Genomic DNA, 26,651 nt, shown 5'->3' with positions numbered 1-26,651 from the left:
GAATCCTCTCTGAACACCGATCACCTTTTGTTTGTTCCTATCTTCTTCTTAATCTCCTTTGAGTGCTTTTATTAAGTGTTCAGATCCTATCTAACTTCAGGTCCAACACCAACCTAACCTATGAGTGGCAGTTCTCCTAAATGTGATTTGTGTCTTTTTCATTTTTTCCTTGCATGTTAAAGTAATTCTGAAGGTTCATTTGTGTACTTGTCTTCAATTTCAGGATTCCTTGAGGAAGCCAGAGCGTCGACTGCTGTGTGAGAGCAGTAACCGAGCCCTGTCTCTGCAGCATGCTGGGAGGTTTTCTGTGAATTGGTTCATTCTCTTTAATGATGCCCTAGTCCATGCCCAGGTATGCCAGGTTCCTAACCTTTACATTAGTTAATTATACCATCAGTTTCTGTTAAAAATATTGTGATTTTGCTGAAATTATTGAATAAAAGAGAATGTTTAGCTTGCATTTGCAAATTTCAGAGAGCTCTTTTAGTTTCCAGATTGAAAATGAGTATCAATCATTTGAAGGAATCCTTGTGACAGATATGGCAAGATCTACTGGGATTAGCTGTTTTATGAGGATCATGTTGCTGAGATGGTGGCACCCATGTGGCTTAACCATTTGAAAAGGGTTATGAGCAGAGACCACCAGAACCTACATGAGCTTTCTCAGATGTGTCTCCATGTTGTTTCTTTCAGTTCTCTACACATCATGTTTTCCCTTTGGCCACACTATGGGCAGAGCCACTTTCTGAAGAAGCTGGTGGTGTGTAAGTTTGTCTCCCTTCCCTGACCCTCACTGTAATTCTCTCCCTCTGCTACCCAGGTTATTTTCTTAGACATGAGAAAAAGCTCAGGAGGCCTCCCCATTCCTCATAAGCAGGCTCACCTTCCCAGCATGTAGCTAGTTACATGGTCTGTGAAGATCATGGCTGATCATGATAATGATCAGGGCTTCTCCATCACTCACATCCCCATTGTTCAACACAGAGCAGAGTAACTGTGTCATTTCTATCTCCTGCTGTAAGAATCAAAATCCAGGGCATGACTGCAATTGCATTTAATTGACTCTCCTCTCAAAATAAACAAGTTGCTTTTCATATTTGAAGAGTGATATTATAATGACAGGTTGTCATACCTACTGGTGTTTATCCTTGTGAATATTTTAGGAATGGCTTAAAGATAACTACACCTGAGGAGCAGTTCACTCTCATTTCATCAACACCCCAGGAAAAGGTTAGTCCATTATGATATTTTGTTTTGATCTTTGGTCTGGCTACTTCTGTATCTTAGGCTAGGAAAGTAAAGATAAAAGTTGTTCTTGCTTTGCTAATGACCCATAATTATGTCTGATAAATCTTTATTAAACCAAGACTCTAGATTTTTTTTAATGTGACTTACTTTTAAAAAATACAGCAGTGAATTCCAACAGCCAGTCAGCATTACTCATTAAGAAAAGCATTAGGAGACAGAAAAATTATTCACAGCAAGGAAAGCTATCAGGGCTTAAGGGAGTGCATGATGAGTTGTTGACTTATGGTTATTGACAGTTACTTTTTGTTCCTAGACTAAGTGGCTCCGGGCTATAAGCCAAGCTGTGGATCAGGCTTTGAGGGGGACATCTGACCTTCCACCTTATGGAAGCGGCAGCAGTATTCAGAGGCAGGAACCACCCATTTCACGCAGTGCCAAATATACTTTCTATAAGGATCCTCGCCTAAAGGATGCAACGTATGATGGACGCTGGCTTTCAGGGAAGCCTCATGGCAGGTGAAAATGTTCAAGATTTATGAGTGGGATGAAAATGATAGTCGGATTCAGTACTGAAAAAGTATTGTTTATCTGAAACATTAATTGATATGTATTATTTTTTGCTTATGCATTTCAGAGGGGTTTTGAAGTGGCCAGATGGAAAGATGTATTCTGGCATGTTCAGGAATGGCTTGGAAGATGGGTAAGAAGATGGTGTAAAACATAAGAGTAAATTCAGTTTCAGCCACTGATGACATTATTATGTATTGAGAATTATTTTCAAAACAAATGGATTTTTGTTTTGTTTTTTAGAAATGTGTGCAGTGTGCCTAGGGCTTGTAATGCAAATGTGTGATCATGAAGTTGGCTGGGAATCTAGGATGCAGACTTGGTTTACTGGAGTGAATCATTTACCTTGATAGCCTTAAGACCTCAAGTGGCACAGCCCTTCTTTCTGTATGTTAAAATGGGACTGTTTTCTCAGTGGCTTCTCAGTGGTGAAGACTGAGAACCTGGGATAATATTGATGGTGAACTGTTAAGATGATAGTCCTCCCCCTTACACAAAGGATATAGAAAAATTTTCCTTTCAGTAGTTTTAAATCATCTTAAATTTCTGTGATGTACTAAAGGAGAAATCTTCTAGATGATATATTATACTAATGGTACTCAACTATTATTATGTATATTATTTTTGTATCAGCTTGTTATGTTTTCTAACACTGTAAAAATATTGCACAATAAACTTAACGGCAGTGAAGTATTTTGTATCATGTTAGAGAAGTAATTTCTTTTACTATATGAAAAAAGTTAGTATACAAATTGGGTAGATGATTTTTGTGTGTATGGTGATGAAAATTTTTATGATCTCTTTTAATCTCCTTTTCACAGAATTTTAGAATGTGAGATTTTAGATAATCTCATTTACCAACCCCATTACACAGGTTAGGTTGCTGGGTACCTGGCTTACCCAAGGTGATGTTGCTACTTAGTGGCAGAGGCTTAGGACACAGATTTTCTGTTTTTGACTGGAGTTGGTGTAAAACACCTAATCTCTCTCTCTAGTGGGATTGATGCCCTAGTCCTCTAAGACTTGCCTGATAGGTTAGATAATAAATAGTTTAAACCAAGACCCCATTTACCCCTTTCCTCCACAGGTAATTCTTTTTTCTGTTCTCCTTGTTAAAATGTTTACAAGTACATACCTAGAAAGGGCTAATATATTCTAAATGCATCTATTGATGTTTTTTATTCTCCTTGGCAGATATGGAGAATACAGAATCCCAAACAAAGTACTGAACAAAGAAGACCATTATGTGGGCCATTGGAAAGAAGGAAAAATGTGTGGTCAAGGAGTCTATAGGTAATAACATTGGAAAGGTTGTTGGACTGGTGTTGCTTTTTCAAAGAATCATGTAATCTTAAATGTTTGTGTAGCCAACATTTCCAAGGAGTAAATTTATTTACTCTTTTTATGACTGAAACTGCATCAAAAATCTTCTTATAAAGGTTAACTTTGTATATCACAAGATGAAAATATTAGATTATTTATTATTTAGTTTTCAACAAAACAATACAAACCTTAGAAATCATAACTTTCTCATAGAATCTCCTAGATGTCTTTTCTATAAATTTATATTTATTAAACGACTCTAATATGGATAAAACATGATTCCTTCAGGGATTACTCATTATTTCATTTCCTCATAAGAGATTAATACATTTTTCCTCATGTTAACACAGTACCATCCAGGATATCTTTAATTTCTTAACATTAGTCATTCAAAAATGAAAAAATTTGATTGGTAAAAATAATCATATAAATAGTTAGAGATACCAGTGGGACAGGAGTATACTTCTAAATTCCCTAAACTTTGTAAAAATGAGCATTAGAATTCAATGTGTTTTTGGTCTTTATCCATTTTTTGTAACCACAGTTATGCCTCTGGTGAAGTATTTGAAGGCTGTTTTCAAGATAACATGCGTCATGGTCATGGTCTCCTACGAAGTGGAAAACTGACTTCCTCTTCTCCCAGTATGTTCATTGGCCAGTGGGTAATGGATAAGAAGGCAGGATATGGTGTCTTTGATGATATCACTAGGTACAGTATTCTCCTTCTAATCTCAAAGTCTAGTATGAGAGGATAAGGTTCCTATACTTCTCCAGTAATAGAGATTTTTTTAAATGTTTATTTAGAGAGAGAGAGAGAGACAGAGAGAGCACTCTGCATGAGTGGGGGAGGGGCAGAGAGAGAGGGAGAATCCCAAACAGGTTCCTCACTGTCAGCACAGAGCCCAACATTGGGCTTGATCTCATGAATAGTGAGATCATGACACTTAACTGACTGAGCCACCAATGTGCCCCAATAGCAATGTTTTTATGAAGGCTGAGCATCTTAATTGGACAGTATTGAGAAAATAATAATAAGACACAGTTGGCAGGCATTATTTTATCCATTTGCTTATGAATCAAATAGTGGATTACTTCTTTACAAGATCAAGATCATTTGAAATTAACGTTGGTACCATTTTCCTTAAAGCTCCACACATACAAAGTTTTTAGTGTCTTAGAAGTTACCAAACCTTTGACTATTATAAAAAGGAAAACCTTTAAAATAGTCAGTATGTAATAGGAGTAAAAGGTCAGAGGGAACCAGTGGAACTTCCCTTTTGGGGGGTCATAGAATGATATCTAAACATCTTTCTGCTTAGGTCCTTCTATTAGGTCAGTAACTTGTTATCATGCCAGTAACTCAGGAATCAAGCTTAAATTCAGTTAACTAAACCTTGACGAGGAATACAGTTCTTTTGCCTCCTTATTTGATTTGCATTTGGACTTAACAGATAACATTTTTCCTCTTTATGTTATTTTCATAATGTAGGATTTTAAAAGTTAGGTGTTATTACTAAACCCCATGATTATTTAACAAGCAGTTTATATATTGCTTTTTTAGCAGAGACTATTAAGATTTCTCTGAGTTTGAGTATGTGAAGAATGAGACTTCCTTTTTTTTTTTTTTTTTTAAGAGAGAGCTCGCTTGGGGGAGAGGGGTGGGGGAGGGTGGAGAGAGAATCTTAAGCAGGTTCTACACTCTTTGTAGCCCAACGTGGGGCTCGATTCCACGACCTTGGGATCATGACCTGAGCTGAAATCAAGAGATGGACATTCAACCACCTGAGTCACCCAGGTGCCACAGAATGGACTTTTTATATGATAGACCTCATTTCTTTCTTTCTTTTTTTTTTTTAAGTTAGTAAATTTTGGGGTAAGAAAAAATTGTGCATAGATTTGAGTCTACCTATTACATTTTGAATGAAATTATTTAGAGTTGGAGTCTTGGTATTTCTTTTAAGTTATTAAGAAAATAACATGGAATATATACAGACCTATGTCAAGTAGACTATAATATTAAATTCCTGAGAGAACATTACCCTGACTAAGCCGTCTTTTGCTTGTCCCATGTTTGAGGAGACAGAGCTAACCATTTTACATAGAAAAATGGAACAGATACTAACCTAGGGATGATGCTTGGAATCTCCCATGATATAATTATTCTTTTCCATTTCATCCTTATCATCAGTTTTTCATTTTCATTTCTTTTCTGTTTCTGTACAGGGGGGAAAAGTATATGGGAATGTGGCAAGATGACGTATGTCAAGGGAATGGTGTGGTAGTTACACAATTTGGGTTATACTACGAAGGCAACTTTCACCTTAATAAAATGATGGTGAGTAAAATATTTTGCATATACTTACTATTGACTTTTTTAAAATGTTATGTCGTTAACATTTAAATCATCATTTTATTAACATTCTACCTTCTTAGTACAATTTTTCTTGTCTTTTAAGATTACATAAGGCTTTGGGGGGGATATGGTTGCATATACTCCTTAAGTTACTCTGCATTTTATCTGTGGTGATTTTTGTTTTGTTTCTTCACATAGGGAAATGGGGTTTTACTTTCCGAAGATGATACTATATATGAGGGAGAATTTTCAGATGACTGGACTCTTAGTGGAAAGGTTGGAAACTAACTTTCTTCTTGCTCTAATACTCATTTTTTCTTGACTTTAAGAAAAGCCACCTTATCATAAAATTCACCTGTTTTAAGAGTACATTTCAGTGATTTTAGTAAATATACAGAGTTGTATAGCCATCACCACAATCCAATTTTAGATCCTTTCACATCATTCAAAAAAGATTTCTGTCACCATTTCCTGCTCATTTGCAGTCACTCCCCATTTCTGTCACCAGTCCCAGACAACCTCCCTTTAGTGGACTTTATAATTTTGTAGATTTGCCTTTTCAGGTTCTTGCTTTGCTATTTTTTCTTTTTCCAAAGATTTTTTTTAAGTAATCTCTACACCCAACATGGGGCTTGAACCCACAACCCTGAGATCAAAAGTCGCATGCTCCGACTTAGCCACCAGATGCCCCACAGGTCCTGTCTTATAAATGGAATCATACAATAAATTGGTTTGTCAGTGTGGCTTCCTAGACTTAGAATAATGTTTTTGAGGTCTTCCCGTATTGTGACCTATCTAGTGCTTCATTGCCTTTTATTGCTAAATAGTATTCTAAAACCACATTTTGTTTATCTCTTCATCATTGATGGGCATTGGATTTTCACTTCAGACTATTGTGAATACTCCTTCTATAAACACTTGAATACAGTTTCTTGTGTGAACATATTTTCATATCTTGGGCACGTATTGAGGAGTTTAATTGCTGGGTTGTATGTTAAATTGACATTTATCGTATCAAGATATTGCCAACTGTTTGCCCAAGTGGCTGCATTATTTTACATTCTCATCATTAATATATGAGTATTCTAATTTCTGTACATCTTTGCCAGTATTTATTTATTTTTTGTTTTTTTTTTTTGCCGTCCTAATAGGTATGCATTGATATTTCATGGATTTAATTTACATTTTCCTAATGACTAATGATGTAGAACATATTTTCACATTTTTATTAGTGATTCCTTTTTTTTTGTGATATGCCTATTCAGTTATTTTGATATTTTAATAATTTGTTTGCTTATAGCCTTATTAAATTATAAGGGTTCTTTATATGCTCNCCAGGCTCTGAGCTAGCTGTCAGCACAGAGCCTGACGTGGGGCTCGAACCCACGAACCGTGAGATCATGACCTAAGCGAAAGTCGGACGCTTAACCAACTAAGCCACCCAGGCGCCCCTGGATATAAGTTCTAATATCAGATATAGGATTTGCAAGTATTTTCTTACAGGCCATGGCTTGTCTTTTTCTTTTTTTTAAATGTTGAACCATTTTATTTATTTTTCTTAATGTTTATTTATTACTTTTGAGAGACAGAGACACCTTGAGCAGGGGAGGGGCAGAGAGAGAGAGAGAATCCAAAGCAGATTCTCCAAGCTCTCAGCACAGAGCCTGACACAGGGCTCGAACCCACAAACTATGAGATCATGCCCTGAGCTGGATGCTCAACTAGCCGAGCCACCCAGAAGTGGGAAGAGTGGATATCCTTACCTTACTCCCTATTTTAGAGTTAAAACAAGGGGCGCCTAGATGGCTCAGTCGGTTAAGGGTCTGACTTTGGCTCAGGTCATAATCTCAGGATTTGTGGGTTTGAGCTCATCAAGCTCTGTGCTGACAACTCAGAACCTGGAGCCTGCTTTGGATTCTGGTCTCCCTTGCCCTCTGCCCCTCCCCCGCTCACACTTTGTCTCTCTCATAAATAAACATTAAAAAAAATTTAGAGGAAAAACATTGAATCTTTCACCATTAGGTATGATGTTAGCTAAAGGTTTTTCATAGATTAATCAGATTGAGATGATTCTATTCCTAGTTTGTTGAGAGTTTTTGTTATGAATGCATCTTGGATTTTGTCAAAGAGCATTTTCTGTGTCTGTTGAGGTGATTGATGTTTGTCCTTTTTTACTATAATGCATTATATTGGTTGTTTTTCCGGGATAAATCGTAGCTGGTCATGGTATATAATACTTTTATATTTTGTGAGATTTAATGCTAATATTTTGTTCAAGATTTTTACCTCTGTGTTTATAAGAAATAATGGTCTATAGTTTTCTTTTCTCATGATGTCTTTGTCTTTGGTGTAAAATTGGCTCCATAGAATGAATTGGGAAGTGTTCCTTCCTCCTCTGTTTTCTGAAAGAGTTTGTGAAGTCTTGGTATTATTTCTTCTTTGAAGGTTTTGGAGACTTACTGGCGAAATCATCTGGGCCTGCGCATTATTTTGAGAGACTAATTTTAGTTTCTAATTCAGTTTTCTTCTCATTGGTCTATTAAAATTTTCCATTTCTTCTCAAATCAGTTTTGGTAATTTGGTTCTTTCTAGGAATTTTTATGGTATATTGAAGTTATCAGATTTGTTGGCATAAAGTTGTGATAGTTTTTCCTTAACCTTTTTAATTTCTGTAAGATTGCTGTGATATCCTCTTTTATTATTGATTTTGTAATTTTATGTCTTCTCTTTTTTTTTCTCCATGAATCTAATTAAGTGCCAATTTTGTGTATCTTTTCAAAGAAGCAAAGTTTGGTTTCATTGATTTTTCTCATTTATTTATTTATTTTTAACAAAAATACAAGAGAACAAATTTACACCTTTATTTATTTACTTTTCAGTTAGTTTAAATCCTTGAGGGGCACAGCATCACACGGATTCTGTGGCCAATGGCTTTAGCAGGAAGGTTGCTTCGGAATTTTGCACGAACCATGCCACTCTTTCCATGAGCACGAGTTACTTTTCCCCAGCTTACTCTGGTTTTATTCGGTTTGCCACCAGGATTCACTGTGTTCTTTGCTTTGTACACATAAGCACATCTCTTGCCTAGATAGAACTCAGTTTCATCTCGGGCATAAACACTTTCAATTTTAAGAAGAGCTGTGTGCTCCCTCTGGTTCCTGAGACCCCGTTTATAGCCAGCAAAAATGGCTTTGGACCACAACCTTCCAGACGTATTTGTCACTTCAGGAGTCCTGTTCCCAGCAGGCCTCCACAGGTTCAAAGATGGCAGAAAGAGCGATTTTTCTCTCTTTTAAAAAATCTCATTGATTTCTGCTCTAGTGTTTATTATCTCCTTCCTTCTTGTTTTGGGTCTGTTTGCTTTTCTAGTTTTGTAAGTTGGAATTTCAGATTACTGATTTGAGATCCTTCCTATTTTCTGATATTTGTAACTATAATTTGCCTCTGGGCACTAGAGTCGATAAATTTGGATAAGTTGTTTCTTCATTTCATTCAGCTCAAAGATTATTACCAATTATTCAGTGATTTTTTTTTTCTTTTACCCATGGATTATTTTCATGCAATCTTTTTACAGATGCTTAGTACATGTACTTTTTTCCCCTAGAGAACTGGGAACTGGTAAAGAGTTAAAAAAAAAGCAAAATGTGTTGGGCCATCTGGGTGGCTCAGTCAGTTAAGCGTCCAACTCTTGATTTCAGCTCAGGTGATGATCTCACAGTTGTGAGATCCAGCCCCACATCAGGCTCTGCACTGGGCATGGAGTCTCCTTAAGATTCTCTCTCTCCTTCTCCTTCTGACCCATCCCTGCTTGTGCGCACACTCTCTTTCTTTAAGATAAAAAAAAAAGTAATGAAAAATGTTAACCAGTTGGTGCTTTTTTTCTCTTGATTTTTAAAATTGGAAATGCTACTTCTAAATTTGACATTTTCTTTAACTTTACCTAGGGAACACTGACTATGCCAAATGGAGATTACATTGAAGGTTATTTTAGTGGAGAATGGGGATCTGGGATAAAAATCACTGGAACTTACTTCAAGCCTAGTCTGTATGAGAGTGATAAAGACAGACCCAAAATTTTGTGAGTAACTAGTCTTAATTGTGGGGTACTTATTAAATGTTTTGAGTTGTCTTGATTATATCAAAGCTGGTTAATATTTTAAATGCAGAACAAATTTTTAAAGTCATTTTTTAACAAAATATAACCTCCTTGTATTGCCAACTGCCACTATTATAGATAACTAAATCTATAGTCTTGGCTTAGATGATAGTCCTAGAGCATAGGTATTTAAAATAAAAGTTCTGTGTGTGGGAATAGTTTTACTGTTAATGGTACAAGTATCCAAATTGTTTGAAAGAGAGCATTCCTAAATGGAATCCCTACACAACTTGATTCTGAAAAGTAAAGACCAAACCTACACACACACATGCACACGCACATGCACCAAACAGAACAGTATACTCTGTATATGTGGGGAAAAAAACCAAAATCTTTATCTCTAAGTGTGTTATGTTCTTCCTCCATGTTTTTGGCATATATCTGTTTACCTTTTTTGATTCCATCATTAGCTTTGTATTTGTATGTTGGTAGCTTCTCAGATTCTTCGTTCAAATGGAACCTTGGTATATTTTCTATTACTGAGAGTATTTTTAGAACTCAGTATATAATGCATTTCACAGTTCTCATTATGAGATGTGCAAAGCACAGGAAGTCCTTGTTTTAACAAGAATCAGTTTTACAAAATCGATTATGTGGTAATATAGAAAGCAAAGGAGTCAATTCTGATGTGCCTCATACTTAACCATTTATGCACTTTAGTATCTAATAAAGTATCTAAAATTAATTTCTTTAAAATTTTCAGTGTTTATGAAATAGAACCACCACCAGTCTAGGCAGTTTTGTTACAGAAGCATTCCCAGTTGTATATCAGAAAGTTTCTGTTCTTCAGGATTTTTGCACAAGAGATTAATAAAAGCTCGATGTGACTTTATTAGCAGGAAGCTAGGAAACCTGGCAGTGTCAGCTGATGAAAAATGGAAAGCAGTATTTGATGAATGTTGGCGTCAACTGGGCTGTGATAACCCAGGCCAAGGGGAAGTTTGGAAAGCATGGGACAATATTGCTGTGGCTCTGACTACCAATCGGCGCCAGCACAGAGACAGGTGAGTGAATGCTTGGCCCAGCATACGGCAGAGTATGGTAGGAAGTTGAAACTTAAAAAGTAGTCAACGCTTGCCACATTTATTTATTTAAAAAATTGTTTTAATGTTTTATTTATTTTTGAGAGAGAGACAGCATGAGCAGGGGAGGGTCAGAGAGAGAGGGAGACACAGAATCCAAAGACAGGCTCCAGGCTCTGAGCTGTCAGCACAGAGCCCGACACAGGGCTCGAACCCACGAACCGTGAGATCATGAACTGAGCCTAAGCCGGACGCTCAACCAACTGAGCCACCCAGGCACCCCAAGGCTTGCCGCATTTAACTTAAAAGTATAATTTAAGTTTCAGTGATGTATTTATGTTCTGGGTAGTAGGGATAAAACACACCTACCTTCATCTTCCACTAAACTCAGCTATAAAACCCAGACAGAATATATGAACAGCTGTTCTACAAGGTAAATATCAGCTAGTATATTGAGGAAGAATACCTGAAATCAAAGTACCAAGTGAGTTGTTTTTGGATTTTTTTAGTTGTGAGTTTAACTTCAGTATCCCTTACCCTGACCTCAGTTACCCTGAAATCTTCAAGTAAGTACGGTGATTTAGACAGAACTTGAGGAAAAATACCTGCTTCTGGCTCATGATGCAACAGAGACTCCTAAAGTTCAGATAGAGTGGAGGAGATACAATTGGGTTTTCTTTCTCTCTTTTTTCTTCATTTTCTCATCCTTTAGCCTCCATGTTCTCTTGGGACAGGGGTGGCAATGGCATTTGCAAGAGCAGCCAGGAACAGGAAAGCTCTTGGGGGACTGGAAACATTTTCCTCCATTGGTGGATCCTCAGGTCCAGTAGTCATGGCCGAATCCCATTGCTTTTTTGGCCTGCCTCTCTATCCTCCCACCCCTTGGCCCTACAAGTGGTATGTTGACAGAAGGGAGCCGTTTCTGACCTGAGGATCTAACAAGGGAACCAGAAAATGCAGGGAAGGTAATGGAGAGAGAAGAGCTCTACAAAGCAATCCTGTAGAGTTGTTTATGAACTCCTGGGCTCACTCCAGACCTGCACATATGTGGGTTTGATCCTAATTAGCATACCAAAAACTTTGAGAACTGAGCTAATAGGTAGACTGCCAGACTGAAAGTCACTTTCAGTGGCCCCAGACTGACCACTGAGTGATATGCTCACAGACAGACCTGAATAGGACTGTAAAGGCTTTGAGAAGTGAACTGACTTTGGAACCACTGCCCACAGAAGGCCAAAACAAAGGTATCAGCTGTTTGAAAGGTTCCCAAGATCACCTACATGTTTAGTGATTGGCTGGAGGGACTCACAGGACTCATCATAAAATCATACTGGTAAGAGTTACTGCAGCAACAGAGTAAGGAGCTACAGCCAGATCATAGGAGTAGAAGACACAGGCAAAGTCTGGAGGAATCCATGTGTCTTCCCATGCTCTCTCCCTTCTGTAAGGGGTCAAAGAGCACACCATCCCCCTCAGCAGTAAAATGCAGCCACCATTTATGGTCTTTTTGCCCAGGGAACCATTAGAGACTNGGGGAGTACTGGTCACATAGGCACTCTAAGCAACTACCAAAATTCCCCAGTCCCAGAAGGAAAGCAGATATTCACCATAAATCACATTGTTAGCATAGCGTATGGACAGCAAAATACCCCTATCAGGTAGGGAAAAGTTCATATCAGTATAGGGAAATTTAGGAAGCAGATCCTTCTAAAGATAATAGTTTTAAGCCTACCATGTGTACTCTATTATGTCTGTCAACCTTTTTCATAGGATATAAACAAGACCCAAAGTGTCATAACATAATACTCAAAAATGTCCAGAATATAAACCAAAATTACTTGGCAATCAAAGAGCCACCAACTCATTTTGGGAAAGATAATAGACACCAGTGACTCTGCAACATAGATTTTAGTATTATGACAAGAACTTAAGGCAGCTATTACAAAAATGCTCACATGAGCAATCACAAACACCTTGGAAACAGATACTAAAATGGAAAGTATTAGCAAAATAATAGATATAAAGAAGAGCCAAATCAAAATTTTAGAATTAAGAAATAAAATAACCAAAATAAAATCACTAGGAAAACTTATTAGCAGCATAGAGGTAACAGCAGAAAGGTCACTGAACTTGAGAACAGATTAATAGAAACTGTCCAAACTGGACAACAGAGAGAAAATACATGGAAAAATAAAATAAACAGAGCTTTAAGGAGTCTAATATTTGTGTCCTTGGAATCCCAGAATGAGAGGAGAAAAATCATGGGGATGAAAATATATTTGAATAAATGATGGTTGAACCTTCCCAAATTTGGTGAAAGACAAATGTGCAGATTCATGAAGCTGAGCAACCTATGTCCTGAAAAAAAGATATCGGTGAACAGACATGTCACTCAAATTGAAAAGCAAAATCATGGAAGCAACTCGAGGAAAAAAGGGGATTACACAGGGGGAAACTGTTACTCAGATGCTTGCGTTTTTGTCATCAGTATCCTCTGGAGACCAAAAGGAAGTAGCACAGCTTTGAAGTACTGAAAGAAAAATTACAGATGTATCTCTTCATTTCTCTTTTTTATTTTTCTTATTTTCTCTGTTCTCCTTTTCTCCTTTCTTCCTCCTCTGTCTGCTTTTCTGCATATTTCCTTATTCTTTAACTTGGCCAGTAACTCCCACAAGCATTGGTTAGAATTTGGACCCAAAGAACTTGCTAATCCCTGTTGTATAAGAAGATTTTTGGGTTTTCCCCCCACTATATTTGGTATAAATGGGAACTGAATATAGTGTTTCATTCATGAAGTTTATGATTTTTACCTTGTATTCTTTCTATTAGTAGAAGAAATGGAAACTCCTAGGATTGATGAAAGGACTTTCCCTTGTGTGACACACTGGGTCAGCCTTCATTGATAGAGCCTGTCATTTTAAACATTGAGACTTTGGTCCTCTAGTTAACCTTGGTTAACTGTTGTTGGGTGTTTCAGGGAATGAGAGTGAATGACCTTTTATATAATAAAACGTATTGCTACCGCAGAGGTTTTATTTACTAAAATAGTATAATCATAATGTGTATTATTTCTAATTGGTTGTAAGCTGATAATGGAATCCCATTACCAGAAATGTCTGTTGTTTATTAAGTATGTGTTTTATCATAGCCTCTTTGCCCAAAGCTTCCTTTTACCCGTTATGTACTTATCTCACCACCTGTTGTAGCATCCTCATGATCTCTTTACTTGAGCTCATTTCCCTTTTTCTGCTGCCATTTCATTTGTTTTCCTTTTTCCTCACCACTCTCTCTTTTCCATTTTTTCTTGTCATTAACAAGTTAGTCACCAGTTTTATCTTCAAGCTAACATAGTATCACCTAACACCGTGGTTGGTACTAAAGTGAAATCGTCATTAATTAATTGTAGTTGGTAGGAAGTAACATTAAATGACATTGGAATGACTTCCAAAAATGTAATAGTCAGTTGGTTACCTATGATGAGCTTATTTGGGCCAGACACTGTACTGGGTACTCCATTTTGTCCTTACTTGGAGACATTGATTCATGTGCACATTACATTTATCTCCTCCCACCCTCCCTCCCTCTCTCCCTGCCTCCCTAAATGTATTTAATTTCTGCACCCAATATGGGGCTCGAACTTAGGATCCCAGGTAAAGAGTCACATGCTCTTCTGACTGAGACAGCCAGGTGCCCCCTTGCTTTCATGATATGAAATACATAATGGGCTTTCTGTTGTCTTTTTACAGTCCAGAGACATTAAGTCGTTCACAGACTCAGACACTAGAGAGTTTGGAATTCATTCCTCAGCATGTTGGTGCCTTCTCTGTGGAGAAATATGATGACATCAAGAAATATTTAATAAAGGTAGAGTCAAAATTACACTGATCTTATGAATTAATGACACAACTACCACAGTATATCATTCAAATCTGCTCACACTTCATTGGTATACCTTAATTCTATTTTTGCTAAGTATTTCTTTCTTAATTCTCTGACTGCTAAACGCACATTTCCACATGAAGATTGCCCTTTCATGATGATAGAACTTTTAAAGTTTTGTAAAGTGCTTAAGAGTGTTCTTGAGAACAAGGGTCAAAGCTTAAAATGGCTTTTTGTTGCTAACAAACTAGAGACTGTGTAAATAACGCATGCTGCCCTCCTCCCATGGTTATGCTCTTTGCTTCCTTCTCAAATTCTGTAAGATTAGCTAGAATTTAAAGTATGACATGCATTGACATGGGGTTGCAGGAAGGAGTATTAAGAGAAATCAAGGGAACTGAAGACTGTTTTCAGGCATAATCAACTGCCATTTAGTTTGCTCAAAAGTAACATTTGTTTTTGTGAAGTTTGTAGCTTAATTATATTTATCAGTATATCCAAAGCTATTTTCCCAAGATGTTAAAGGGATTCTATGATTAAGATTAGGAACTGCTACTCTAGGTAATTTGAGTAGATTCAACACTTTTTGAGAAGTTAAAGTATTTGAATTTTCCTGGTCCAAAAGTTGACTCCTTGCCAGTTTGAAAATTATTTATCATTTATGAAATTGTTTTATTATTTTTGGTTGACTTACTGTTTCTGTTGTTAGTCATTGACTTCATTGATCCCCTTCCTGTTCAGGCCTGTGACACTCCCCTGCACCCACTGGGCAGGCTCGTGGAAACACTGGTTGCAGTCTATAGAATGACATATGTGGGTGTGGGAGCCAATCGCCGGTTATTGCAGGAGGCTGTGAAGGAGATTAAGTCCTACCTTAAGCGAATTTTCCAGCTGGTGAGGTAAAAAGGTCTTTCTCAATGAAGTCTGCAAACTGTGAAATACTAGTTTATACTAATGCTTGAGTGTCTTCATCCTGAATCTAGAGATTACAACAATTTGTGAAGAATCATTAAGTTTCCTCTTTATCACAGAAATTATTCATCAAGAAAATGGTTATGTGCCGTAGATCCTTAAATAGGTTAAATAATGACAATGGAAACGGGTTCATGTTTTTACTTTATGGTTATGCAATAAACACAGCAAAGGAAACCATCAACAAAATGAAAAGACAACCTACTGAATGGGAGGAAGTATTGGCAAATGATATATCTGATAAGGGGTTAATATCCAAAATATATAAAGAACTTACATATTCAACACCTTCATAAAACACACACACACATACAATCTGATTAAAAATGGGCAGAGGACCTGAATAGACAGTTTCCCAAAGAAGACATATAGACGACCAACATGAAAAGAATGCTTAGTATCACTAATCACCAGGGAAATGTCTATATTGTTACAGGCTTCCATTCTAGTGGGGACAGACAAAACATACAGTATGTCAGATGTTGATAAATGTGACAAAAGATGGGGCTGGAGGTAAGAGGCTGCTGTTTTAAACAGAGGATCCAGGAGGCCTGACTAATAAGGCAGTGTCTGAGCACAGACTTTGAAAAGGAATAAAGCAAGCAAAGAGAGCATCTTTGGAAAGAGTTTCATGGAAATTTAGGACATGTGAAATTCAAGATCTTTTACTGGGTTTAAGCCAAAAATAAATACTTGAGATAATTATAGAAATTTATAAATTTGTCTCAGAAAACTTCCTTCTGTTATTAGCTTCAAAACTGATAGATGCATTTGGAAATATCTCAGGTTTTGAGGGGGCAGAATAATGCACTAAAAAGACCAGTGGCTGGGAGTGTTTTAGCTCCGACGTTAGTTAGATGGGTAAAATGAAGATAAGTTTTCTGACCTTTTCTAGTTTTCCCAACTATAAAATTAGGGGCAGAGGCAGGGGCAGGGTATAAGTCTACAAAAATAGAAGATTGGAAACTCCCTTTAAAGACTCAAGGTTTATGTCTGAAAATAAAGAGAACAATAAGCTTGTTTATAGTAGAGCTTACCTTTTGCATATAAGAGGTGAGAGATAAAATCTAGGGCAAATTCAAAACCTAGGAAAAAAAATCCTCAATAACCTACCAGCTTGATCATGCAGAAAAATTTTTTAGCGACTTGAATTATTGAAAACAGATTAAAAATTTTTACACTGATTAGATTTTCATTTTTTCTTAATATTTAAGTAGTTTCCAACTAATATTTGTTTATACTCTGAGAATAATGGTTTCTGCTTAAAGAGTCAATACAAATTGACCTCAGATGAGATTTGTCAGTAAGAAAAACATATAGATCAGAATAGACACTTCTCCAAAGAAGACATCCAGATGGCCAACTGACACATGAAAAATGCTCAACATCACTCATCATCAGGGAAATACATACAAATCAAAACCACAATGAGATACCACCTCATACCTGTCAGAATGGCTAACATTAACAACTCAGGCAATAACAGATGTTGGCAAGGATGTGGAGAAATAGGATCTCTTTTGTACTGCTGTTGGGAATGCAGACTGGTGCAGCCACTCTGGAAAACAGTATGGAGGTTCCTCAAAAAAATTAAAAATAGAACTGTCCTACAACCTAGTAGTTGCACTACTAGGTATTTGTCTGTTTTGAAGGGACACATGTACCCCAGTGTTTAAAGCAGCACTATCAACAATAGCCAAAGTATGGAAAGAGCCCAAATGTCCATCGATGGATGAATGAATAAAGAAGATGTGATATATATGTACAATGGAGTATTACTCGCTAATCAAAAAGAATGAAATCTTGCCATTTGCAACTACATGGATGGAACTAGGGGATGTTATGCTAAATGAAATTAGTCAGAGAAAGACAAACATCATATGACTTTACTCATATGAGAACTTTAAGTTACAAAACAGATGAACATAGGGAAGGAAAGGAAGAATATATAAAAACAGGGAAGGGGACAAAACATGAGACTCTTAAATACAGAAAACAAACAGAGGGTTACTGGAGGGGTTGTGGGAGAGAGGATGGGCTAAATGTGTAAAGGGCATTAAGGAATCTACTCCTGAAACCATTGTTGCACTACGTGCTAACTACCTTGGATGTTAATTAAAAAACAAATTTAAAAAAAACACATCATGAGCATATGGAGACAGAATCTAATCAAAACATAAAAAAAAAAACATAGATCAGAATTTAGAATTTCTCACTTTTTTATAACGACAGAAATGGGGCGCAAAGGTGGCTCAGTCAGGTAAACATCTGATTCTTGATCTCAGCTCTGGTCTTGATATCATGGTGGTGAGTTCAGGCCTCACTTTGGGCTCTGCAATGGGCATTAAGCCTACTTCAAAACCAAAAAACACAGCACGTGAAGATTTTTTTAGCGGTATTCATAAGGTACAGTCTTAATTTTATCCTATAAGAAGCATCAGTTAAGAGTCTCAGGAAACTAAAATATTTAATTAATATAAAGTTTGATTTCATAGGTCTTTAAATAGATGAAAAAAATAGAAACACATTTTTACTCTTTTTAGACATTGTAGAGGTATAATTGTATAATTGTATTTTCTTTTATTCCTTAGATTCTTATTTCCTGAGCTTCCTGAAGAGGGCAGCACAATTCCTCTCTCTGCTCCTCTGCCAACTGAAAGGAAATCCTTTTGCACTGGGAAATCAGATTCCAGATCTGAATCTCCAGAGCCTGGGTAATTGGAGTTGGGTAGAGATAGTGAAGAAAGAGGGTGGGTGATCCTATCCAAAGAATCCCAAGGAAAAGTTTTCTCTAGATCTCAGTTCCCTTATTTTTAAAATAATGTGACTGGACTAGGTGATATCTGAGGTCCCTTTTAGGTCTTAAGTTGTATTAGCCAAACCCATGGAAGTGCATTCACTGATTACTGGGCACAAAGGCTGCTCATCTAGATTAACCACAGAGAATCATTTTCAAAATGGAAACCAACTGGGTTTTCAGTTAGATTTTAGGCAATGAAAAGAATTCACAGTTGGTCCAAGATACAATTCTGGGGCCATAGGTAAGTTCCTCATGTTAGCTCCAAATAAAAAAGGAGAATAATGTTAGAACATTAGATGTTAGAATAATGTTTCTTTATTCAAAATGTCCCATCTTCCTTTTAGCTTGAAACTGAAACTCTGATTCTATATTCAATTTTAGTATGAATGCTTCTCCTTCTCCAATATTTTGTAGTTATGTGGTAACAAGTTCTGGGTTACTGCTTCCTGTACTACTACCTCGGCTCTACCCACCACTGTTTATGCTCTATGCCCTGGATAATGATCGTGAGGAAGACATTTACTGGGAATGTGTGCTACGACTAAATAAACAGCCAGATATCGCTCTTCTGGGCTTCCTTGGGGTACAGAGGTAAGGACGGTAGTTATGAGTAGAATCAAATGGATTGATTTAAAATGAAAACAGCAAAGGGGCCTGAATGGCTCAGTCAGTTAAGTATCCAAGTTCAGCTCATGTCATGATTTCACGGTTTGTGGGTTTGAGCCTTGTGTCAGGCTCTGTGCTGACAGATCAGAGCCTGGAGCCTGTTTCACATTCTGTGTCTCCCTCTCTCTCTCTTTATCCCTCCCCCACTGATGCTCTGTCTCTCTGTCTCAAAAATAAATAAAACATTAAAAAAAAATTTAATACAGTGTTATTAATTGAATCTATGATTTGCAGTTAATTCACTTATTTGCATATCTGTTATTCAGCAAAATAGTGAAATTTAATCTTTTGAGAATTTTTGGAGTATATATGAAGCTTTATTATTCTTAATCTATGTTTTATTTGTGTCTGTGTGTTTGAAACATCTGTGTGATTATATATATATGTAAATTTTAGCTATCTGTGATATTTAGCTGTTCTTTTAAAAAATAATACATATTTATTGTTTCAGAAAAAATTGTTATTTAGTCTTTGATGTTCTTTCTTCCCTTCCTTTTCTTTCTTCCCCATTTACAATGTGTAATTTAAAAGTTTCAGAAGTGCTTTGTTGCAGATTATTGCTTCTTGTTACTCCAGAGGAACACATTATCCTTTCTTCTAGTGTTGTGATAAAGCTGATCACCCCAGCACCCAGTAATCTATGTGCTATCAAAAAAAAAGTGAACAAGCCTTAATCAGAAAGTAAATCTTTTCAGTGGAATAACTTCACAGTAAAAATGAGATAAAACTTAGTGAGGGAAAGATTTTGGCCAATATTTGGGAAATATCCGTAATGTGTAGGGTTATTCTAGTATTCATTGACAGATCCCTTAGGGACAAGATAAAAGCTCTTAAATTACTTCTGGAATGTTTATTAAAACTTGATCTGTGGGGTGCCTGGGTGGCTTGGTTGGTTAAGCATCCAACTCTTGATTTCAGCTCAGGTCATGATCTTGAGGTTCCATGGGATTGAACCCTGCATCGGGCTCTGTGCTGGCAGCACATAGCCTGCTTGGGATTCTCTCTCTGCTCCTCCCCTGCCCATGCTCACTCTCTCTCTCAAAATAAACATTTTTTTAAAAAAAACAAAAAACTTTATCTGTGGAACAGTTATTTTAAATGGGGACAGGGAAGGCAATATAGCCATCAACTGTTTTTATGGGGATTCAGCTGCCATAAGTAATAACTTGTATTAACAGTGTGAATTCTATTGTAGGAAATTTTGGCCAATGACCTTGTCAATCCTTGGAGAGAGTAAAAAGGTATAGTCGATTTCAGTTTCCTCAGCAAATACGTTTTTCTTTGATGTGAGATGTTTGAGATAGCAAAACATTTCCATTTTACTTTGGTAGAATAGTATCCAGGCATGAGTTATTCACTGAAGAACCACACCTTGCCATTATTTTTTACTGTCACTGCAGAAGACGGCTTTCCTCTTTGAGTTTCATAAATTCTCTTTTGCAGGTTTTGCCAACGACAAAAGATGCTTGTTTTGCCTCAGCTGTAGAATGTCTCCAGCAGATCAGGTAATCTCTGATTTGTTGAAAATCATATAAATCAAAGTAGTAGTTAGTGTATTAAGATATTAATGAGATCTTATCTTCACCTAAGCTCTAAAAGCTCCCTTACTCTTAGATGGTGTCACACTCAGCCTAGAGATCAAAAAAGGCTCTTTTGAGACATTTGGCTCACTTTTACTCTACAAGTCCCTTGTATTTTCAAAAAAGGTGGAGAGCCTCCCTAGAAATGTGTCTACATAATTACATCCTTAGCCAAAGGGAAATTAACCAAACTTAATTACCCAGAGAAGAGCATATATTAGAAGAATAAGATCCTGGGTAAAAGAAGATAATCTATGACTTAGTGAATTCTTTCATGAGAACCATAGATCATTGGACACTTCTTTTCTCAAAGAACTGTGGGATTACCATGGCCATCCCTTCCAGCAACTCATTATGCCTTATGTGTCCAATTTAAGGCACCCCAGGAGGGTATATTGTCAGACAATTAATACTTAATATTAAGCAGTTCATAGGATTTTTTTTTTTTTTTAATAACAACAGCACAACATTTACTCCGTCAGACAAACTTAAGGTCATCCAGCAGACTTTTGAAGAGATCTCTCAGAGTGTCCTGGCATCACTTCAGGAAGACTTTTTGTGGTCCATGGATGACTTGTTTCCTGTTTTCTTATATGTGGTGCTACGGGCCAGGTGACCAACCTTTTCTGACTTCATTATTAGTGACTCATTTTAACAAGTGCTTTTTCTGAATTGATGACAGCAATATGCTCCCTACTAGAAAAAAAAAAAATTCTGTTTACCCATTTGACTATGGTGAACTGTTCTTTATTTTCCCTCACATAGATTCAGAAGGAGGATGTACATGTAAACAGAAATAACTCAGTATCTTTATCTCATTGGGGCAGGATAAGGAATTTAGGCTCCGAGGTACACCTCATTGAGGATCTAATGGACCCTTATCTTCAGCATGGGGAACAGGGTATAATGTTCACCACCTTGAAGGTAAGTATAGGTGATACTTAATTTTTTTAATCTTAAAATCTGCCCTTAATTTACCATATTATAAATCTGTCATTAACCATTGCCTTCCTTATACAGAGGTTTATCACAATCATTAAATGCCTTTAGAGCACATATTGTTCATATTTTAAATATAATACATTAAAAGTAGAATCAGTTATCCTTCAAAATACTGAAGCACATTACCCAATCTTCCCTATAAATAGTCCATTCAAATCATTACAAATGCTTATCAAAGTAGGCCATCTGTATAAATATAACTCTAGAAAAGAAACAGAAAGGATTCTTAGTGTCCAAAAGTATCTGGCATTAGAGCTGTTTAATGGAAATGAGGTAAAGCAGAGAAGGCAATATGTATGTAACGAATATGAATGGTACCTTCTTTTTTCTCCTTGTATTTGCTGTAACCAGTATGTTACAAATGAGGTTCTCTAATCTGAGTAGTCTAGGGTCTGTTGGAAGTTATTTTAGTTCCCCACCTTGATTTTTCTTCAAATTTGGTAGAATAATTCTGAAGTATTTTGGAAGAATAAAAAATAGCAAATGGCATAAACACTTCTGAAAAGGGGAAAATAGACCCACTCTGACAGTTAGTAAACTGTTATAAAGTTACAATAATTAAGGTAGTAAGTTACTGTTACAAGAATGGACCTCTAATAGAAGGGATAGCTGTTATAAAGGCAGTGTTATAATAAAAATTTCACATGTAAAAATGGAAACATCAATACACAAATGGAAAAGAGGAATTATTTAAGAAATGGTTAAGTATTGGGACATCTTATTAGATGTTTTGGAGTGAGGTTAGAATCACCTGCATTATAAATTATAGATGTTTTTTGGTTTTTAAGGGAAAGAGAGAAGGAAAGACAGGCAAATTAAAATGAGAAAAAAAATTAGAACTTATGTCAGGTTTCTGGCTTGGGTTAATTGTTTGAACTTTTCAACTGAAATACCATTAACATTTCTATTAAATTGAAAAGGGTGGTGGAATTGGGGAAAATATTGGCCACCAATGATTTGCATTATTAGTTTATGTTATATGAAAAGCATCTCTCATTATATCACTAAGTGGGGCACAACTAATACATTTATATGTATGAATATCCTTGACCTCACTGAAAATTAGAGTACTGTAGATTTAAACAAGGTACCATTTTGTGCCTACCAAATTAGCAAGGGTCTTTTAAGATTATACCCGGTGCTGGTAGGGGTATAGTGAAATCAGAATTATTGCCATCTTGCTGATAATGGATTAAATAATAATCACCTTTTAGAAAACTTTTGTTATTAACAGCATGAAAAATGTTCTTGGAGTTTGAGTAATCATACCCCTGGAGATTTATCCTGAGGAATTCAAGAATGGACAGCACTGTGTTTGTTTTGGCTGAGGTGTTCTTTGTAGTATGAGTAACTCCCAACCTGGATACTTTCACAATCACCTGGGAATGCTTCTTAAAAAGTCATTCCTGGAAATTCTGTCTCACTGGGTCTAGAATGATACTTAATCTTAATTTGCACTTTCTTAAACATACTAGGTGATTCTGATTATAGTTGTTTGTGTACCGTATAATGATCAGCATATTCTCAATGTCTAATCAGTAGTGGCTTAGCCAATTAACATATTTCTATTTACTGAAGAATATTAAATAGCTTGTAAAAAGTTTATTTTGAGAATCAGAAGAAAATGTGCAAAATTTTATCTCCACTAATTACAGCTAGGCAAAATAGACATTGGATATGGGGACTAGAAGAAACCCAGGAAAAAGAAAGCAACCAACTGATTTTTTGGAGCCATCAGTATTAACCAAAGAGTTCCTTTCTTTAGTCTCCTGTGCATTGCTATGTTTATATAATTTCTTTCCAAGTAAATTTTAAATTGTTTTGAACTTTTTTTCAGGCGTGTTACTACCAGATCCAGCGTGAGAAGCTTAACTAGGATGCAGAACAGCCTGACAACTGGATTATCTGTAGGGTGTTTAGCACCATCTGGCTTCTTCCTGTAGTGGCAAAAAGAATGGTGTTGAGATTAGGACGTTGTATTATTTTGGTTGTTACCTCTGAGCCTTACTAACGGTGATAGCTCTGAGTCCAGAAAGAAAGACCGAATGATTTAAAGGGAGGAATGAAAAGGACATAGAATTCAATGAAGCCAGTCCCTCACCTACATTAAGTTCCCAAAATACAACACATTTACTGTTTGGAAAAAGAGGATATCCCTTCCTACAGTAAAGACTATGCCAGCTACATGACGTTGTAAGAGAAATTCTCGGTATAGCTTCTTACATTAAAGAAGTTAATAAATATTTTTGAGTTTTGGGTTTGCCTGCAGTTACTCCAGACCCCTTTGCAAGGAGCAGATTGTACTTGAAGCTGTCGTAGCCACACTATGCCTTCCTGAATTCCTTGCAGTCACGTGTGCATCATGCTTCTTCGCTGAAGGTGGGGAAAGAGAACCTTCTAAAACTGCAGTTTTAACTTTTTCTAAGCTTTTCCACCAGGGTGTTCGTGATGGGAGAGGTTCTGTGCAGTGATTACCACACCCTTACCCCAAACATGGAACATATCTAAATAGGAGTCTTCTGCCTCCTGATTAGGAAGAACATAGGAAATTTGTTCGTGGATTCCTTACATTGCTACAGAGTGAATACACTGGAATTCAGACACTGACTCTGAGCTGCTATGGAACCTCATTCATCCATGTGCAAATGCTGTATTCCGAGGCCTGTGAATGGGAGCGTGAGGAGCTTTTGCATGTGGGCTGTGTTTCGGAGCAGGACTAAATTCTGGGAAATAGCATCCATTCTTGATCTAGCATTCTTCCCTGTACCTCGCACTGAACTGTCAGAGGGGAAGAAAAAAGGAAATAAGCTTTGGCTTTTCCCATCTCAAAAGTATTGTAACACCTCAACATTTTAGTGTTTTGCTTTTTACCCTTTTTTTTTTACATGTCCTATTGTAAATGGTTGGTTTACACTGTACTAGTAACACTAGTAGCTGTTTTGAATAACATAGGTGCTCTTCCTCATCTCATCTCCTACACACCACGGTGAGCATACAGAGTGTCCTCCAGATTTATGTTAACATCAGCAGATGTTAATCAGTTTTGAAAAAGGATCATGGTTTCTGCTCTACTTTATAATCAAGACATGTTTATTAAAACTGTTTTGGAATGTTGGCTGTAATGTAACAGCAATTTTCATAATAAAAGACATTCATCTCTATAAGGTTTTATGATTACAAAATAAATGACACAGGGCATCCTAAAGATTTATATATATTTTTTAAGTTTATTTATTTTGAGAGAGAGAGAGATTGAGACCCAGCAGGGGAGGGCCAGAGAGAGGGAGACAGAGGATCTGAAACAGGCTCTGTGCTGACAGCAGAGAGCCCAATCTGGGGCTCGAACTCCTGATGAGATCATGACCTGAGCTGAATGAAGTCAGACGCTCAACCAACTGAGCCACAGGCACCCCAGGGCAGGCTAAAAACTTAAGAGAAACCCAAGCTTAGTTTTTGTTTGTTTTTTGCCCAACTCGTAATTCATGCCCCTTTGCATTAGCTTCAGAGGTCCTTCGGCATTTTAGAGATCTTTTTAAAATAACCATAAACTTATAATAAACATCTTTACTAACAAAGAACAGATTGACATTCTGATCCTAATACCCCAAGGATGGAGGTCTTATTTCTTTGAATAAAAGGCATATTTTGATTGTCACTGGTTATTCCCCCCACCCCCACCCCCCAAACAGATTCAGGGAAGGGAAGAGAGGGTATTTAAAGTTCTGGTTGGAAATATTAGACATTAGTTAGTCCCCTCCCTCCCCCTTCCCCCCAGTTGTAATGTCTTCTCAAGAAGTCTGTCCATGTCCCCGCTGCTCTCTCTCAGAAGGTGGCTGCCCATTATTGGGAAGGGACCAACACTTGATTATGTTAAGCACTTTGCATTTCCATTAGGGATTATTTTGTTTTTGGAATAAACACAGATTCCACATTTGGCTTGTCAAGGCAAATCTGCTGGTCTTTGACCTCTTAAGAGAGACAGGGATAGTTGTAGACATGAATGAAGACTTGAGACCCACTGAGAAATTCTCAAAATGATGGTAGATTGGCTCAATTCTAAGAAAAACATGTTTTAACTCATCCTATTATTGGAATTTTGAGTGACCCTGGCCAGTTAACACTATATACCTTTCAGATAGCATATTAAAACCATAAATTTTCAAGTTCTGAATCTCCAGGTCACTGTAAATAGAAACATCTAGCACTCATGCAGCAAATTACAGATCTTTCACATGTGTGATGAATGTTCACAGCAGCCCAATGAGGCAGGTATTCGCCCCACTGATTTTGCAGACACGGAGTGGCTGGGATTCACTCATTGCTAGAGCTGGGACTGTAACCTAGAACCTCCCCATTTCTAATTCCAGGGCTCTTTCCTACTACTGCTGCCAGAGAGATGGCATTTCATAGCTCGGTTATGCATTAAAAGATCATAAAGTAAAAAATGAGTTGAAAATGAAAACTTTTAATAAAATTAGGTGTTGAGGATAAAATATGGTGTGATGAAAACAGTCACAGATGCATCACATTCCCAGCTTGTAATTTCATCAACAGTGGAAAGCAAAGAAAAGCCACCATTTAATTTCAAATAAAGGGACTGATAAACCTCTAGCAACGGCCGTTTGGTCTGTATCCTCTGCCCTGCTGTCAGGAGTACCCTTTCTTTCCTTCTTTCTGGGGTATCTGCTTCCCACCAATTCCTTGCTGCAATATAAAATTTTCAAATGAAGTAACTCCAGTCTGATGTAGAGAATGGGTAACTATTAAGTTCAGGACAGTCATTTGGTAGGGAAATTTCCAGAAGGAACTATTTTTTTACAGGCCTCATTCTTATTGGCTAAACAGTCTTCCATCGTTTTCTCACCATAACATGAGACAGTAAGGTTAAAGATCAATTTGCTGATGTCTCCACAGTTTTTTTCTTTCATTAAAAAATGCTATTGTCTGGGGGCACCTGGGTGGTTCAGTAAAGTGTCAGCTCAGGTCTTGATCTCAGTTTGGTGAGTTTAATCTCTGCATTGGAATCCATGCTGGGTATGAAGCCTACTTAAAAATATAAAATGCTATTGTGGGGTGTCTGTTA

The 26,651-nt window shown here is 36.9% G+C and overlaps 1 protein-coding gene and 1 pseudogene across 3 annotated transcripts in view; one reads left to right on the top strand and one right to left on the bottom strand.

Moving 5' to 3' along the window:
* ALS2 (alsin Rho guanine nucleotide exchange factor ALS2) overlaps nucleotides 1-23,824 on the top strand; it is a 71,725-nt gene extending 47,901 nt beyond the window's left edge. For 2 of the 3 annotated variants that reach the window (XM_077747568.1, XM_077747567.1), the window contains 20 exons: nucleotides 224-352; nucleotides 694-764; nucleotides 1,164-1,230; nucleotides 1,562-1,764; nucleotides 1,883-1,948; nucleotides 3,010-3,108; nucleotides 3,683-3,847; nucleotides 5,362-5,473; nucleotides 5,690-5,767; nucleotides 9,436-9,569; nucleotides 10,484-10,651; nucleotides 14,416-14,533; nucleotides 15,290-15,447; nucleotides 18,112-18,234; nucleotides 18,735-18,911; nucleotides 20,182-20,227; nucleotides 20,430-20,491; nucleotides 21,029-21,178; nucleotides 21,394-21,490; nucleotides 23,406-23,824. In XM_077747568.1, the coding sequence (XP_077603694.1) occupies nucleotides 224-352; nucleotides 694-764; nucleotides 1,164-1,230; nucleotides 1,562-1,764; nucleotides 1,883-1,948; nucleotides 3,010-3,108; nucleotides 3,683-3,847; nucleotides 5,362-5,473; nucleotides 5,690-5,767; nucleotides 9,436-9,569; nucleotides 10,484-10,651; nucleotides 14,416-14,533; nucleotides 15,290-15,447; nucleotides 18,112-18,234; nucleotides 18,735-18,911; nucleotides 20,182-20,227; nucleotides 20,430-20,491; nucleotides 21,029-21,178; nucleotides 21,394-21,490; nucleotides 23,406-23,444 (2,262 nt within the window). In that variant the 3' untranslated portion in view covers nucleotides 23,445-23,824. The remainder of the gene's footprint in view (nucleotides 1-223; nucleotides 353-693; nucleotides 765-1,163; nucleotides 1,231-1,561; nucleotides 1,765-1,882; nucleotides 1,949-3,009; nucleotides 3,109-3,682; nucleotides 3,848-5,361; nucleotides 5,474-5,689; nucleotides 5,768-9,435; nucleotides 9,570-10,483; nucleotides 10,652-14,415; nucleotides 14,534-15,289; nucleotides 15,448-18,111; nucleotides 18,235-18,734; nucleotides 18,912-20,181; nucleotides 20,228-20,429; nucleotides 20,492-21,028; nucleotides 21,179-21,393; nucleotides 21,491-23,405) is intronic. The other variant, XM_077747569.1, reaches the window with a different exon arrangement.
* On the bottom strand, nucleotides 8,343-9,050 carry LOC144217848 (large ribosomal subunit protein eL33 pseudogene; annotated as a pseudogene).
* Nucleotides 23,825-26,651: the final 2,827 nt, after the last annotated feature.

Source organism: Crocuta crocuta, unplaced genomic scaffold (genome assembly GCF_008692635.1).
Source record: "Crocuta crocuta isolate KB4526 unplaced genomic scaffold, BGI_CrCroc_1.0 scaffold159, whole genome shotgun sequence".
In the NCBI taxonomy this organism is placed as follows: domain Eukaryota; kingdom Metazoa; phylum Chordata; class Mammalia; order Carnivora; family Hyaenidae; genus Crocuta; species Crocuta crocuta.
This window is presented reverse-complemented; position numbering and strand designations above follow the sequence as displayed.